General features: G+C 30.8%; 1 protein-coding gene across 1 annotated transcript; it reads right to left on the reverse strand.

The window, feature by feature from the left end:
• Positions 1-12,298: 12,298 nt before the first annotated feature.
• LOC124538473 (protein hunchback-like) lies at positions 12,299-16,107 on the reverse strand. The gene is made up of 3 exons (XM_047115554.1): positions 15,922-16,107; positions 15,282-15,367; positions 12,299-14,857 (listed from the first exon to the last, which is right to left on the reverse strand). The coding sequence occupies exons 2-3, from the start codon at positions 15,363-15,365 to the stop codon at positions 13,094-13,096; spliced, it is 1,848 nt and encodes a 615-aa protein (XP_046971510.1). The 5' UTR covers positions 15,366-15,367; positions 15,922-16,107; the 3' UTR covers positions 12,299-13,093.
• Between the last annotated feature and the right edge of the window lie 2,219 nt (positions 16,108-18,326).

Here is an 18,326-nt window from a genome sequence, read left to right on the forward strand (position 1 = left end):
CGGTTTTTTGACATTCGCGTGCGTGTTTTTACCGAGGGCGTGTAATGTCAAGCGCGCTTCCGGCATTGAAGACACCCTTTAAGATTAAAACTGGGGTCTTTTTTATTATGAACCTCTTTTGTAAACGTTGTTTTTTTTTATAACAAGCGATTATGTGATCGTGATAGTTTTGTTTTGATTGAATTCAAAATTGACAAAGATATAGATCTGAAATGTTATATTAACAATTAAAAAAAAAACAAAATTATAATTTCAGTGAAATTTAATTGGAGAAGGACTTAAAGAACAAGACTAATATAATATAACATTGGTATTTTTAACACTAATTTATTTATTAGTCATATTATGAAAAGTCTGAAGGGCGATCACATACACAAATCTATAAAAAATATTTATTTTATACATAAGAATTATAAATTCTTATGTATAAAATAATGTTATTAAAATACAATATAAAAATAATTCAACTATCAAGCGTTTCCAAAATATCGAAAATTTTATGTTTGATTATATTATATAAAAAAACTAACGTTCTTGTTTGAAGAATAAAAAAAAATAGAATTAATAAAAAATAATGTTAAAATAATGTTAATAAGATTTTTTTCATATTACAACACCGGCGAGATGAATGATCACGGAACCGTTATTTTACACCGGCCATAGACGACCTAACTAAACAAAAATTAATACTTTTGTTCATTAATCAAGTTAAAAGGATTTCGTTTGCAAAAACTTTCGGCTGCGTCCAACCCTTTTTTATACTGCGCTGTCCAATATACCGTTGCCTCGGTAATATTTAGAACGATCTCTTTGTTTTGTTCTAAGCTTTTTACGATGTCCAAGACGTCGGCTGCTGTCCCTTTGTCAAGAATAAAGCAATATATTTGCATATTGTAACCGGATTTGCATTTTGTTTGTACGAAGGGCTTATTTTTTATTTGTTTTTCATTGTCACCGAGACGAGTTATAAAATGCAAATCAATTCGAAATTTGTATCTATATTTTAATGGTTTCAAGAACGTTACAACTTTTTGTCGGCTCGTATTTATTTTCATGAGACTTTTCAATGGAATACCGTTTTCTATACGTATTATTATAAACGTAATAAATATAAAATTTAAGAGTTACTTAATCTGGTTTCTTTTATATTAAAATAAGGAAGGTGTTTTCTTTGAAGTAAATAAATTGTAATGATAAAAAATCGTTTTAAATATGTCTTGTCCCAAACGGGATATTCCATCGAAAACATTATATAGAAACTACACACAACAACAAACAACATATATATTATGGTAGCCTGGGTTGAAATACACCACAATGATTTACAAGAATTTCAACTCAATTAATTCTCTTAAGAGAAGAATTGTCAAAACACTATAATAATTTAATTTATTCATAATCAGAATCGAAATATAGAATTTCAATACAATCTTTCATTCCAATTTTACCAACTACATAGTTACAATACTAAGACATACTGTATATTAAAATTTTACTAAGAATACATCAATGATAAGTATATTTTATTCTCAATTCTGAGCATAAAAAATATGCTTGAGTATGTTGATCTTCATTTTCATTTTTTTAGTAAGTATGAAGCAGAGGGTAAATCTAACGGCTTGTTTTCAGAGCCTTGGATTCTTTACCATTATAAGCTAGCCGATAGATAACATGAAAACAAATCAACAGAAAGTCAGTAGCGAAATCCTTATAAATTCACTCTTTGTAAATACAGATTTTTATAGCATTACTTAAAATGTCTGTGAAAAAATTGTCTTTTTTATATTGTAGTACCAATTAACAATCAACAATGTTAGGGCGCCAATTTTTATTTTCGAATATTGAATATCATTTAGGCAAATGGTAATTAATGTACAGCTTGGTTATACAATAATTAATGCTGTTATTATTTTACGCACTATATTTCTAGGAACTCGATACTGTAACGAAACGAGTAGATATACATATGTTTTATTAGATAGCACTTATCTATTTGTAAAACTAATGACTGTCAGAGTAAACCAAACAATATTTTTTCTCATGATCAAAGCTACAAGAAGTATCTAATTGTAATTTGTCTGCTCATGTTTACTGTTGCAGAATTTGGCGTTCTTTTTTTAAACTAACATGTTTTTTAATAATATATTTGAGTATATGTAATTTTTGTAACAGAGTTTAGGCAGTGACTAAATTAATTTCGAACGTTTTTTTTTCTATCGCTTAGAATTGCAGTCCACACCATCAAAGTAGCAAACCAGTCCTGGTTACCTAAACAATCAATAAAATAATACTTCCACGCTACAGCGCCCATTATTAAGACGAAGTTATTTTATAGGAGACATCCTTTAAACTCTCACTTATATAACCGGAACGAATTTAGGAGGACCCACCTATTTATATATTTTCTGAAGCACAAGGCCTAACAACAATATGAACCCAGGATCTTGGATATGTAGTTTTAAAAGTCAGCTAATAGAATATCGAAGCAGTTTTTATTGTTATTTCAATTTCTTAATATATTAACACAATATTTTGGTATATCTATTTAAATTGTATCGTAAATGTTATATGTTTTATTTCAGTGTCAAATAAAATAAACCACACATATAAGTCTATATTATTTTTAAAAATATAATACTAAAATTGTTCATTTATTTGTCTAAAAATTAGAAGTTATCTGTGTTACTTTCTTCGATATGTATTATAAAAAAAAAGTAAAATAAAATGTTAAATAACATTATGATATTGACTCAAAGGGCTGCGCGTAAGGAGTCACGTCCAATAGTTCAGATAACTGATTGTTTTTATGGAAACTAGTTACGACAGTATACATATTTAGACAATTCATATTTGTTTTGTTAATGTTTGTAACCCAAATACATTAAATAATTACACGATACCAACATACGTCTACAATGTGTTTGCGCATTGATATTTTTTTTCTTCTATCGAACGAAATGTCTTTTGTTACGGACTTTGATGCATAGTCGTTCCCCCTAAAAGGATTATATCTGGATGTAATTTTTTTAATTTCTCCTCATAACCGGACAAAGAAATTGCAACGTAATGACAAAAGATTTTTTCGCGCGTTAAATGTGTCTATGGCTAATTTTTTTTTATCGATGCTTCGATCTCTGGAATAACATTTAAAATGCTTTGCATGTGGCTGCAAAGGGACAGGCTAAGCAGGTAGGGTACTCGCGTTTTTGCATTTCCTTTCCACGCTTTTTACAATAAAAACTTTCTTTTAAATAAATAATCCCGACATCGCTTGACAGGGATTCATCGTAAAATAATAATTACTGCATGGCCAGCTTTAGTTTTTTTGTAATTTTATGATGTCTTTTACAAAATGTTACATACAAAATTGTTTTTCAGTGCAACTTTATCGATAAAAAATTATTTAATTTTTAACTAACTAATACAAACAAATAATTATACTAATAGTATTCAAAATATGTTTCAACTAATTACAGAAAAGGATTGTAGATTACTATTGTTAGCTTACTATTAACGTTGCTGTAGTTTTATTTAAGGATACAACAAACAATCTCAATACATAGGGTTGTATACGATATGTTGATATATGCATCAGAAGAGGGTGAAATGGATGAGAGAGGGAAAACCATAAATTTGGCCGGTCTCATTTGAATTTCCAATCCACGCATTTATTTACGAGTCGGAATCTTGATGCGGTAACAAAACAAAAGAAACAACACAGTATTACGTATTTATTTTGTTCGCTGAAGGAGAGAAATGTATTAATGCGGTTTACGAAATCTTGCTAAAAATATTATATTCTTTCTCAGAAATAATCCTAATTATTGATACACATTTATTTGTAATTACTGTTTTATACGTAATTCTTTTCAAATCAAAAATAATTTAAAAAAGCTATTTCTAAAAATATACGTATAATAGGTACTCAGTATGTTTTAAATTTTAATTTTTAGCAACGCAGATAATTGCATTGGCTACCTATCCTCTGCTCATAGAGTATAATAATATCAGTATTGCCAGACGTTAGAACCACTTTTTACACTAAAATTTAATCACGAACCATAGGATACAAGATGCTATGTACTGGTCAACTAACAACACTTTAAACCAGTAATATAGGTAGAAAGACTGCCTTAAATAATGAATAATTTAATTGACTATAGAGTTTTTTTTCAACGGTAGCTTCTATGTATACTAAATATTGTAGAGTTACGTTTCGAAAGTGTTCCAAAAGGAACTCTCAGAAAACATGTCTTATTTCTTAATTTAAATATTTTAGTATATTTGTAATAAGTTTTAAGAAAGATTTATTTGTTTAATCTAAAAAACAAACGCGGAACACGTGTCGCCGAATAATAGAGTGACATCTGCGATGCGAGATTAAGCAAGTGTCGCATTCTCTTCTGAGAAGCGACCAAATCGATTTTTATCCCAATAATATCCTTCGTTTCCACGCATTTTTAGGATTAGCGCTGAGTTTTTGTTCATTTTTTTTTGCATTCCACATATCTTTGTATATTTTAATTTAATTCCTGTTTCGTTAAATGTGTTGAGTCGAGATAGCCTAGTGGTTAGATCTCGTACATCTTAACCGGTGATTACGGGTTTAAACCCAAGCAAGCACCACTAATATTCATGTGCTTAATTTGTGTTTATAATTAATGTCGTGTTGTGAAGGAAAACATCGTGAGGAAACCTGCATGGGTATAAATTCATAGAAATTCTGTCACATGTATATCCTGCCAAACCGTATTTGAATCTTCCGAACCTTCTTCTCGGAGAGAGGAGGCCTTGGCCCAGCAGTGGAAACTTTATAGGTTATTGTTGCTGTCGTTGTTAGTTAAATATAACTAAAGCCGTTAATACATGATAAACATTCGACTACGAATGGCGAATACGAATGAAAGTAGTTAAATACATTTGGTGTTACATCTTGTATTCTATGGCTAAGGCTGAGGTCAGACTTCGTTTCAGACTCATTAATATCATATACAGTAGAACTTCTAAAAATCGAACATCAAGGGATATGCCAAAAAATCGAGTAATAGAGACTATTTTGATTCGACATAAAGAGGTTAAAATTCATTCCTATTTGAAATTTGAAAAAAAAATATAATTTGAAAGATGACACATACAAGGTTTCCCTCGCTTCAATTCGATTGTAAAAATTATTTTCAAAAATCATGAGTTTCCCTAGGAACTATAGTAGCGGCACGCTATGACGGCCGTTTTGACGTTTACCCGCTCATGAAGTTTCGTATTTAATATTTATTATTTTTATATATTCGAATTAAAGAGGTTATGAATCAAATAATAAAGTTGTAAAGGTTGTAATATGTTCAATATTACAACCTTTACAACTCGATTATTAATATATATTATTGCTATATTCAAGAAGGTAAAATACATATATTACTTCGAGATTTGGAGGTTTTAAACTTATTGTGGTTCGACTTTACGAGGTTCTACTGTATTATTGTTTCGGAAAAGTTATTTAGTTTTTAAGCTGGCACTACATGAGTTTTAATTACCTTACCAATATAGATTTTGTGTGCCCACAGACGCCTCTAGCTCTAGAAAATTAATTATAATCGGTTTGATATTCATGACAATGATTATCGTGAGAGCTAAGAAACATTTCTTTAGACTTTCACAATTAATAGATTATTTTGTAGTATGATTACACCAAGAAGGTCGTATATTTTAATCGAAATTTTCAACAGCCATCTATGTATGTTTTCAAATAAACATTGATTCTATTAATTTTAATGAAGCATGAGCTGGGCCCGCGACTTCGTACGCGTTTGAATTCATTGAAATAGTTATTTCATGCTTTATGAGTGAAAGTCCCATCAAAATCGGTCCAGCCATTCAAAAAATGTTATAAGGAAATAGTTATTGTTGTAGTTATAACATCTATTTTCTGACAGTAAAAGTCTAGTCAAAATCGGTCCTGCCCTTAGAGAGATTAACCGGAACAAATATTCAGAGAGATAGACAAAAATTGTAAAAAAATATTTTGATATATGTACATTAATTTGAATTAAGTAAAAACCGATAATTTTAACATTACAAGTAGACACTTCAATTTTATTATATGTATAGATTACAAATATACATTTTATATTGCATTTTATCGAAAATTTAATGTAATTGGGTAGATATAGTTTTGGGTATTTTCCAAGAGTTTTGTCGCGGAAATGTATTTCATGACTTTATTATTTATTCCGTAATCTAGTAGTTAGCATACTATAGGTAACATTATTTGAGTTAGTCGAACTATTGACTCACTCAAACTTTTAGGTGAATTAGAAATAACTTTTGATTTTGTATTTCTTGATTTTATTGCATTTTTGTTATTTAAATATTTATTTATTGTAATGTATATAAAATCAATTACTTTGTTTCTTATTAACGATTTTTCTCTGTATAATCCGGTAGAATAGTAATTGAATAAAAAGAAAGTTTTATTTTTGAAACGTCTTAACTTCTTTTTATCTCTAACTAGCTAAATATACTACAGATTTTTTCTTGTTTCTTTACTATGTTGTCCATAAATTACATACAAAAACCTACCTCTTGAATCCATCTATCTATTAAAAAAAACATTAAAATTCGTTGCGTAATTATAAAGATCTAAGCATACCTACATAAGGAGAGACTTTAAGCGACTTTGTTTTATACTATGCAATGATAAGTCACTTTCATTTTGTAGAATTCTGTACGAATTTAAAATTTTTTTAACGTAACGTTCTTCAAAACTACTTCAATCATAGTATCATTTAACAAGGTCCGTTTTCTTGAGAAAAAAATAATCTGTACTCTATGAGTGGTCATCAAACAACAGCTGCTTTTGACAAAAAAAGCCACGCATGTGAGGTTGAGAAGCGTGCCGCCCTAGATCCGCCTCTTACAGCGTTTTTCTCTGATTTAACTTTTTATTTAGCAGTGGTTCGGGTACGTGGTCATTGAGCCATATGTTCAAGCGGTTTACCGTGAAGGTTTCATTTTAGCAATTTTGTAAAAAAAAAATGTATAATTAAATAGCGAATAAATGCATTCTGAAAACCATAGCGGTAGTTTTTTTAAAGTTCGAATCTTAGCTTATGACTCTATAGCTCTTTAACTTTTTTCAATTTGGAAGAAATTTAAGACGTGTAAATTACGAAGTAAACATAAGTATTCTCTTATATTGTAAAATGATTCATATTAAACTAAATTATTATAGGCATAATAAGTCTGTATTAGAAGAATACTTTATAATACGTCGTATATTTAAAATTCTATAGATATCAAAGAATTATTAAAATCAAAATACGCACACGAAACTTAAAAAAAGAAAATCATCCTTTTTATAAGAACCTATATGATTTTATAATTTTATATAATAATTATATAATAAATTATAAATATATAAGAATATAATAAATCATTCCTGGGTTTAGTTCAGTAAGAACATATAATAAACTGGTAATAATTTAAAAACTACTTGTAGTTAAATGCAATAATGATGAATTATTTCTTTTGTGTAAAAGATTTCTATAACAACTAAAAAGTTTGATTAATTATAGAAACTTTTTAAAGTGATGTTTTATTATCAACACAAGGTGGGAGGGTGTGAAGAATCACAAATTATCGGTCGTTTGTAGTAGCATTTAAGATATCTTTGAATGCGCAGGCGCCGGCCTTTGATGAACGATTTATGATCCAAATCTTCGTTTTAATTTTTATCCTCTATACAAATTCTTTGTTTCGTTTTTTATATTTAAAATAGGCAAATTAAATACTTGTATTTTTTTTATTAATATAAATAATTACTATTGTACATTTTACATATCAAGAATGTACGGAAATAAGTTTCTAGAAAAAAGGTTTTGTATAATTTTTTAACTAGGCAGAATAAATTTTAAATATCACAAAAAAAATCGTGATTATTTAATTAATATAAGTGATTAATATCTTGATTTATCTTTGTCTATCCTTAATAAACATTTTAGTATTATAAACATACGTACCATACAAAATAATTCATAGACATTGAAGAAAAATTTAGCATTGATTTTTTATATAAAAAAAAACAAATAATAAATGAGGAAATATTTTTTTGCATTGCCAAATTGAAAAAAAATACTAAAACAATAAAAAAGCAATGCAGTGCGTTTCGCGGAAACTTTGAATTTATAAAACAATTATACGAGAAGTAAAGTTGCGCGTCGCAGTTTTGCTTCCCTTTAAATATACGCTATTAACGTAGTAAGAGTTGTATGTTCTTGTAATTATGTCCGATATTTTGCTAGTTCATTAAATTAGTCACTATTTTTGAGTATTGGGCCCGTTTTAGAATTCGATCACACATTTCAATGTAATCGAACATCAAAATTATCAAATTTATAATATTTACATGTTATAACTAAAAAAAGAAACTCTAAGAATAAACGTTAGTTATATTATTGCGAAGTCGGCTAAATAGTTGAGTAATATATTACAAAACCTTCGTAAAAGTATAAAAGTTTAAGTGGGTTGCTATTTTTTGACTGAGCACTGCATTTGTATTGTGTGCTAAAAATGTGCGCTAAGCAGGTCTCGGTATATGTTTTTTTTTTGTGGCACAAAGACACCTGCATCAGCACGAACCGTGAAAAAAACACGATCTTTTCATCCATTCAGGCACCGATTCATAGGTTTATTTGAGGTGTATGTAGAACAGAACTGTGGAGTCGCTATTGTTTTGTTTTTAATTTTTTTATAATATGTGTTCGTAATAAAAGTATTTTTTTTTAACGTATTATAATCTGGTACTCTATTCGTGAAATTGTAATTCCTATGAACTCAACCCATGGAAGAAGATACATATTCCCTTATATGATACGCAGTTAACACGAGCTTTCATGCAAATACATAAACGTCCCAATGTCATTGTGAAATTGTTATTATTTTTCTATCTGTTCAAAATGAATTATAAATTATAGTGTTAGAGAGTTAGAGATCACATTTAATATGTAACTACATTTAAAAAATTATAACCTGTACGCGGTAATTTAATTATTGAAATTAATTTACTTATTTTTATAAGTATATACTTTTTATAAGCGCAGTTGCCGTTTGTTATTAACGTGTATTAATAACACGTCTGTCGTTAATCGTTTTAAACATAAAAACAAAACACGGATGTCTAGCAACAATTGTATTATTAATACATGCAATAGAAACCTATTATTATTTTTAAGCTCAGTAAATAAAAAAAAATACAACTTTTTCGAAAAACTTTAGAACAAATGTTGACTCCATTCCTCATTGCTGTTCTAGCGTTAGGTGGAGTTAAACCGAATTCTTTTTAAGAGTTTTTTGGTTATTCATGAATCTGCAACATCCGTTGGATTTAGGTCAGACGACAATTGTTAAGATACCGGTCCATCGATAATGTATTACTTTTATTGAAACCTCTTCTAGAAAATGACAATAAATTACGTACATGCATCCCAAAAAGTCCGCTCGAGTTATTCCTAAAAATTTTTGATTGCGATTCGAAGCAAGTATTCTTGGTATTACATGTTGAAAATATTTAAGTTTTTTGATTCATAACTACATTTACATTCCATATTATTTTTTCTTATAGGCGGACAAATACACGAACGATCTACGGTCTATGATTTATTGTGCTCAGTTTATATAGATAGAGTGTCTTACTACAAAATATCTAAAACAAGCAATCCAACTTTATTATCTTTGTGTGCGTGTCATACTACTTTACTAGTGTGTGTGGAAACATTTTTCAACGCGTTCTCAACTTCCAAATACAAATAAAAAAGATGTTATATATTTCTTTACTTTCTTCTTTTTTATAGTCCTCTTCCTCCCGTGACTAGTAGACTCCGCCGACTCCGACCTCCCGTAGACTCTGCCGAATATCAGTCTGTATGTATATATTATAGGGATAACATTTTTTAACACCAACACTAGTAGGAAGAGGAACATAAGAGGTTTTACAGAGAGAATGATTAGTTATTTTTTTTAAATAGTTGTTTTAATCAAACGGAAGGTCTTATGTTTCGTAGAATTAATAAAATAGCGGAAATTCTTTATACACAAACCGTATAGAATTAAAACATTTATATTTGATAAATGTAAATTACAAAACTTAAATATAAATATAAAAAAGCCATGAATTATTTTTGCATTCAAATCTTTAACCTTGAGAAAAATGTTCGAATTTACACGTGGCTCAATAGTTTTTGTCTCCAGCAACGCAGAACGTTTTTATCTTTTAATTATACATATAATACATTAGGAATCGCACAAGCATTAGGCAAAGTGTCTTTGCATATTATATTGGAAGTTTTACGAACATTTCGTATTAATATATTCTGTAATTTTTTTTTAAATAAAAAATTATATAATTCCAATTATTATTATTAATTTCGTATTTTTTTTTATTTAACTCACGTCGAATCTCACTCGTGAAAGACGAAAATCAATATTTTATTTATGACACGTGTATCGGCATTGATATAATATTTATGAATATCACATTTCACTTTTTAACATTTCTCACATTTCAGACTGTTGATTAACATTACAACAACTACATTATGAAATTATAGCAGTTACAATCTATAAAATTCCCACTAAGGCCTCCTTTTCCTTTGAAAATAATGTTCGGAGCATATTCCACCACGCTGCTCCAATGCGAGTTGGTGGATACACATGTGCTTGAATTTCGTTGAAATTAGACACATGCGAGTTTACTACAACACCGAGCTCGAGATGAATTGTTATTATTATTTATTATTATTAAAAAAAAATTCATCATGAAAATTTAGTTGATATTGAGTTATTGGTTTGAACCCGCGATCATTGGTTAGATGCACACATTCTAATCACTGTGTCATCTCGACTATATAACTAACATTTTTGGTAAAAAATTTATTTAAACAATAACATTATTAGGTACCAGTGTATGTTCTCAAATTTAAATTCCATTACAACGATTTCATTGGTTGTTCGCCCTTTTGTCTTCATCGTGTAGTCTCTATTTAAAACAGTAATTAAGGGTTAATTTGATAAACTATACGAATGTATCTGCTCAAATATAATTACTTTTGCAAAGCCGATAGTTCTACATTTATGTCGTACGTGTGTAAGTTTTAAAACATTTCCAAAGTATTATTAAGCAATAGAGATTTGACAAGAGCCCATGAATATTCATACTCAGTTTTTACCCGTAACGGTGACATAAAATTGTATTGTTCTCTAAAAAATATACACTCCATAACAATTATCTTCAGTGACAAAAGATTGAATTATTTTTAAAAATTTCCATACGACGCTACTGTTCAATATTAGTATTTTTTTGTACGTGGATCAAGAATAGATTCATATGTATTTATAAATACATATTTATTTATTAAATAAATTGAGAAAGCCTTTCGTTAATCTAACTGCATCTACGTAGGTATCTCTCTTTTCTATTAGGTTACGTTTTTTCAGTTGAATCGCGGTTTCCATGCTCATATTTGCTAATTTTTATTTTGCCAATAAAAATTAAGACTGCTTTAATGAGATTACGTTTTAATTATTTTATAAACTGTGCTTTTTTATTTGTATTACAAAAATGAAACTGAAATACTTAAGGCATTTTATGTAAGTAATGCTACATTGTTGTTTTTAATAAATTTTCACATGCATAGAAAGGTTTCTATGCATGTGAAACAATGTGTTCTTATTGCGTTATATAATAATTATAATTATTAAACATACTTTACATATGATTCTGGTTGGTGATCGATAATTTTTTTTGTCATTTACCGCGTGGTAACGGAATTTAAAAATAGAATCATCGTTTAAATACCTCGTTAGAGATGACATATTGAATTTTTTATTGTATAAACTCTTGAACTACTCATATGGAGACATAAAACCAAACAGCAATAACATTCAGGCGACATATAATAATATACATACCTGTGTTAGCTTCACTTAATTGTTAAATGACGATTCAAAAGTGCTTGTAAAAGCCTACATGAATAAAGTTTGATTTGATTTGATTTGATTGCCGACGAAACCCTTTTATCCATTATGCCGAACGTTTTTAAACGAATGATGAAAATTTTGCATTTGATATGAGTATAAATTTAACGTAGACATAATATTAAATAAATGTAAGCCTTCAACAATTTTTTAACAGGTTTAATAGTATTTATCTTGCTGTTTTATAATAAGTGCATAAGTATAGGAATTATACAGGCGTGTCTCTCAAATATAATTAAATAAAAGACAGTTTAAAATAAAACTGGTTTTTTATTATCATATGTTTCCAGCACACAAAGGAAATATACTTTTTTTTTATAAAAAAAGAATTACAATAAATGTTCGAACAACGTTTACATACAATCAAATAAAACCTTTACCGTAATCGAATTATGTTTAGTTTTAACGTCTGAACTAATAATCACTAATCACAATCATAATGTTAGCTATGCGAAATAAATAAATAAAATTATAAATCTTTATTACACCCATATAAATACACTCTGACTTAAAAGAAGCGTTAAAATACACTATCGTTGCTAACGCGCTATAGGTAACTTCACCGTAGCATAAATATACATCTTAATATTATTTTTAAACATAAACTTACATGACTCTTAGTGACTTGAACATTGTCTTTGTACTAATTAGATACAGTCTTAATAAATTATTGGTCTTTCGCTAAACATACTTATCTCTACAAGTACACGGGTATAACACATTCTTGTTATCGTTAAAACACCGAGAAATGGTACTCGCATTCTTCGACTTAAACAATTACTATGTACATTCAAACATTACGCTAACACTTATGCATCTAACTTTGACATTTTTAAAGTTTTCTATAATAACTACTATAAAATCGTTTGAACTCGCGAGGAATAGTACGTACAAACACAAGCTTTCCTACGAAATAAATCTTTGGCTTATAATAAATTGATTACAAAATGTTACATTTCGCCTAACAATAATTTAATTATAACGATACAGACTGCCTACAGCTAATAGGCTAATTGGCTTGAACGCAAAGCGTTGACTAGGTTGAATCTTTGCAGTTTCAATTAACTCACGCGTGCTGGGCGCGGCCGAGATGAATGAAGAATGCCACGCGATCAGCACTTCTCTCCCCACATTTGTTACACATGAAGGGATCGTTGTATCCATGGAAACCCATGTGTATAGTGTGCATTGTGAGATCGCCAAATGTTATGTCACAATATTGACACGTGTATGAAGTTGGCACAGAGGTCGCGACAGCCTCAGCTGATGCGTCCGACTCTTCGTCAGATGCATTCGCTTCCATTTTGTCATCTTCGTGTTGAAGTCTTAAAGCTGCTGGCTGTAATTTAAAAGCGCGACCTTTCCTTCTGTTCTTTAATGCTGTGGTGGGTGTGACGGGGGCCGGCCTGTCTAGCGGAGGTGGTGACCCAGCTTCACTCATTTTAGTGTTTGTTAAATCAAGTGCATCAGTCGTTGCTGGCGGGGAGACACTGCGCGGTGCTATCGGTGTTCGAGGTAAGCTAGTTGGTGACTTGATTGGCGGCGGTGTTGCATTTGTCTCAGCGGGGACATCTCTGTAAGCCAGGCGCTGATGTAATATGGATTGAGGAGATGGCGCCGATTGTTTTTCAACTGGTACTTCAGTTATTTTCGGCGAAGTCCTTTGTTCGTAATTATTATTCGGTGGAAAGAGGAATGAATGTGGCAGCAGCGGCGGCAGATATGGTAGATTAACGGGGAAATGATTTCCGAAGATGGGATGGGTTGGCGGCGCTGGCTGATGTTTATTGTTGTTGTTTATTTGTTGCTGGTCGTACATTTTCATAATAGGCTTTTGTTTTGGTCCACGCCGAGTACCGTAAACATCAATTATCGGAAGAGGATTAGGCGTTCCGTCCATGTTTAATACCATCGCCGGATTGTGTTTATATTTCCGAAGGTGTAATTTAAGAGAATGGCAATATTTCGTAGCGTAGTTACAATCAGCGCATCTGTATTGATAAATATTAGAGTGGGACTTCAGGTGCGAATTTAGCATTGATTTGTTTACGCAAGAGTACGAGCATTGCGAGCATTGGAAAGGCTTGGAACCCAAGTGGTTCCTCATATGATATTCCAGGTGGTGTTTGTACTCAGTTACAAAAGGACATTTCCTGCATGATAGCATTTTTTCGGGCTTGATGTGTTCTTTGCTATGTTCCCAAAAACTAAGTTTGGTTACAGCGACGAATTCACATTGTTTGCATTTGAACGTTTTAACTTTTCCGTGAGAGTTCACAGCTGGAACACGGAGACCGGGTTCGTCGTCAAAGTCTTCGTCGAGCCCGGATCCATCTCGACCATCATCGCCCTCGTTTTTATTTTGACCGATGCCTTCGAAACCCGAATCATGGAAGCGTTCGAAAGCTCTCCTCTCGTGATCTCTGTCAGGGGACGAGGGAGTTCTCGGTGGTGATTTAGGTGGAGTAGCATCAGCGCGTGCTAAGGGCGTCGATACATGAGTTGGGGGTACGAGGGATCGTGGTGAATACGAGCCATATGGGGATGGTTCACAATCTTCATTGTTTCTGTTTTCAAAACCAGGGGGCGTGAGTAAGTTATAAGGTAGGCCGTTGCGATAAGATTCCAAATGCATACCCAGATTCGCTTTGGCTTTTAATGGCATGTTGTCGTAATATGGAGATGGTTCGCCGGTACTACCGACGCTTCTAGGCGAATGTCCATTGGAATCCTTACTCGACGATGACGGCGAAGCGCTATGGAAACCTTCGGAATAGAATCCACTTGCCTGTTCCTTTGAAAAGCTTCCGTCCTCCATTGGCTCTGTTTTCTATTGAGAGAAAAAGACATTGATGTACTATATTTCATAACGGTGGGTTGATACACTTACATTTAGATATTAAAAATATTTTACTCGAAATTAAATAGAAAAGTCAAAAGTTAAGTAATTAATCGTTTTTATTAAATCGACTGTGTTCTTTCAGCGCTATTGAAAATCGCAAACGATTTAACAGTTGATTTAAAAAAATCAATCTAAAAAGCTTTACAGTTAAATTAAGTTATCGGTTAATTGATAAGTAATTATAATTAGATTTGATTTAAGAAAATTACTTTATTGTAAATTAATTTAATGATTTCGGCGTACTTTGATGTTTGTACATAAAATCTATATAATTATGAAGAGTTATCGGTATAATTATAAGATTTATTTAAATTTAGTACTAATAAAGGTATAATTATATTATTTTACTTACAATAAGCGGTTGTTGCATTAAGGCCCCCCAACTTTGAGCGTGTGGCGCGGGCGGCATGCCGGCGGGGGAGGCGCAGCTTAGCATACCTATGAAAAAAAACATACTATATTTTATCTGTGTCCACATACAAATACGTCACTAATAACTAGCAATGATGATCATGTGACTGAAACTGATTCATTTTTTATTTATGTTTATAATGCTTAAATTGCGAATTAATTGGAATACTTCGTAGAAAAAATCAGCTTACGCGGCGGATTAATATTAAAAAATTACGAATCGTTAGGTCACGTATATACCTACTGCGTTGTTGCAATCGTTTTTAATTAAATAATAATTAAGTTTATTTAGAAATCAAAGGTTCCGACAACTATTAAGGCTAATTATGTGTTTTATTTTCGATATTAAGTAATTGTGATTAATTATAGCTATTTAATTCCTTAAATCATATGAAGAAAACTTAGAATCAACTAGTTACGTCAAGAAGTACTTATACAAAATAATTTATAAATCGATAACATTAATAAAGTAAATATATTTTTATTCTACATGCCTGGATTTAAAAATAAATGAAATTATTAAATAAATTATAAATCTTAAAATATAGTTATAATAAAACTAGAAACAAAATAATACATACCTTACAGTATTTATCAGCAAACGTTAGTAAACACAACACCAATACAAGTTTAACATATATCTTATTCAACTTCACTCGAGTTTATATTCCACTAGTTGGTTTCAACTTAAATCCACGAACGTAAAAGCTTTTAATACTTTTTAGAGACAACTCTCCGTCTCCGCAGCCGAGATCAGTGTGACTTCGACTGCGTCTCACAATGAACTGAAAAAAATCTGTCAATTTTTATGCCTCGAACATCGATAAATGTATTCTACATTTGAACGCGACGAGTTTTCTAGTGCGAACGAGCCAGCACGATACCGCGATACGTCTGTCCCTCTCTCAGCCCCACAGCCTATTTTTACCTCGAACCAATACGCGGCCGGCTACTGTGGGAGGGGATCAAGTTATTAAGTTATTGTTTATACGATATTAATAATAAAAAAAAATAAGCAACTCCCGTCGTGCCGTCATTGTAATAAAGTGTTCGTTGTTGTTTCGGTTATTATGCGGTAATAAAATGGGAACGCGCAGGCAAATGAGATTGTTTTCCTATTGAACCCCCTAAATACAATAATGAAAGTTTTATGTTTATTTGCTATAAGCTGTATATGACTGAGCTGTTTTATTACTAAGTAGGGTTAGGTAATTAAATTACTGTTATTTGTAACAGAAACGTAAAAATTATGTTTATGTAAAATCGAATATCGATTCTATATACTCGTAACTGTTCCCAGAATGTCCCTTTTTATTCATATGAGTATAAAAATTGACGCATAAAAAATGGAAGGCGCGGCTAAGGGGCGTCGAGCTTTTTATCGCAGCGAATCAACCAATCAGAATGAGTCGTTTAAAAAAGGAATTCCATGTATAACTTTTTTAGAATTGATATCGAAGCAGCCAATCCGAACAACGATTTTATATTTCATGCATTTCAGTGGCGCTGTAGTGAGTCAGTTTAGCGGGTAACTGTTACAATTTTGTACGATACAAAAAATTATTTTATAGTAAAGTGTATGTGTAAAAGTATGTTCGTTCGTTATTTTCCTTACAAAAAGTCCCAAGTAATTAGTTTATGTATTATATCGAAGCTGATTTTTTAAACATTCGCCATTTTAATCAAATCGTATTATGAGCTAAAGAATAAACAAAAAATGTTTGCCTTAATACAGTATTACAAGAGTGTATTAATGTAATAATAATATAGTGAATGCTCTATTCTACTGATTCTGAGGTCCTGGGACTTTGAATTGGGTCATTAAAAATGATTGGGGTTTCTGTCTAGAATGTCTCAGTATCATTGTAGACTATGAAAATTAGGAAGGTTTACACTCCCTCGCCTTGGAATAGTATGTAGAGTCATTGGTCTTGCGTCTCTTCCAGGTCGTACTTGCTTTGACGACTCATCTATATTAATTATACTTATATCTATATATATAATAATATTGGAGTGTGTGTTTGTAATATTAAAATAGTCCTTTTTTACTCAATACACATGTATGTATACACGGTATAACATTTTTTACAATTTTTGTCTGTTTGTTCCGCCTGATCTCTGGAACGGCTGGATCGATTTTGACAGGACTTTCACTGGCAGATAACAGATATAATAAGAAGTAACTTAGGCTAAAATTATTATTTTTTTGTCAAATTCAAACGCGTACAAGGTCGCGGGCACAGACAGTTAATAATATCTATTATTAATGTAAAAGTAACTCTAACTGTCGCTCTTGCATGACCATACTTGAATCGGATTTAGTATGAAGCAAACTTGAACTCTAAAAAAACTGATATAGGGTACATTTTTGCCTAACACATGTCAAACAACAATCTAAAACGCAAGCGAAGCTGCGGGCGACTACTAGTTGGATTATAAATGAGGGTAAAGAAGGCCACCTTTGATAGGACACATATTTTTGCATTTTGAACTAATCATATAATATTACTTACGCGTTGTCGGCCTTTTGGGGAATTGTCAGGAAGACTGTTCTCATCATGATCGTAATAATAGTTTAAATACATGATTATAATTAAGTTTAAGTGATTTTTAATTATATATCCAGTGATTAGCATATGGCTTAATAATGGATGTGGAGCCACGCTGTCTGGTATGACATGTTTGACATTGCCAAATCTATTCTGTTAATTAAGAAAGTGAAAATGGCAAACGTTTGAAAGAATAATGTTATAAGCAAACGATGATCTCTTTTAAGCAATTATTATTGATGTTTATTTTTTTTAAATAAATAGGCTCTGTAAAAATATTTAAGGGGTTATTAATTCATTTTGTTATGTACCTATAAGCTCTTTTATATGTGTTGTTTGTTATTGAAAATATGTATTTGTGGTCTTAATTTAATTTATGGTTTTATTGTACTGTTTGTTTGCTAAATTAAAAATAAATAAATTGATACACTACATGA

Source organism: Vanessa cardui, chromosome 2 (assembly GCF_905220365.1).
Source record: "Vanessa cardui chromosome 2, ilVanCard2.1, whole genome shotgun sequence".
NCBI lineage: Eukaryota > Metazoa > Arthropoda > Insecta > Lepidoptera > Nymphalidae > Vanessa > Vanessa cardui.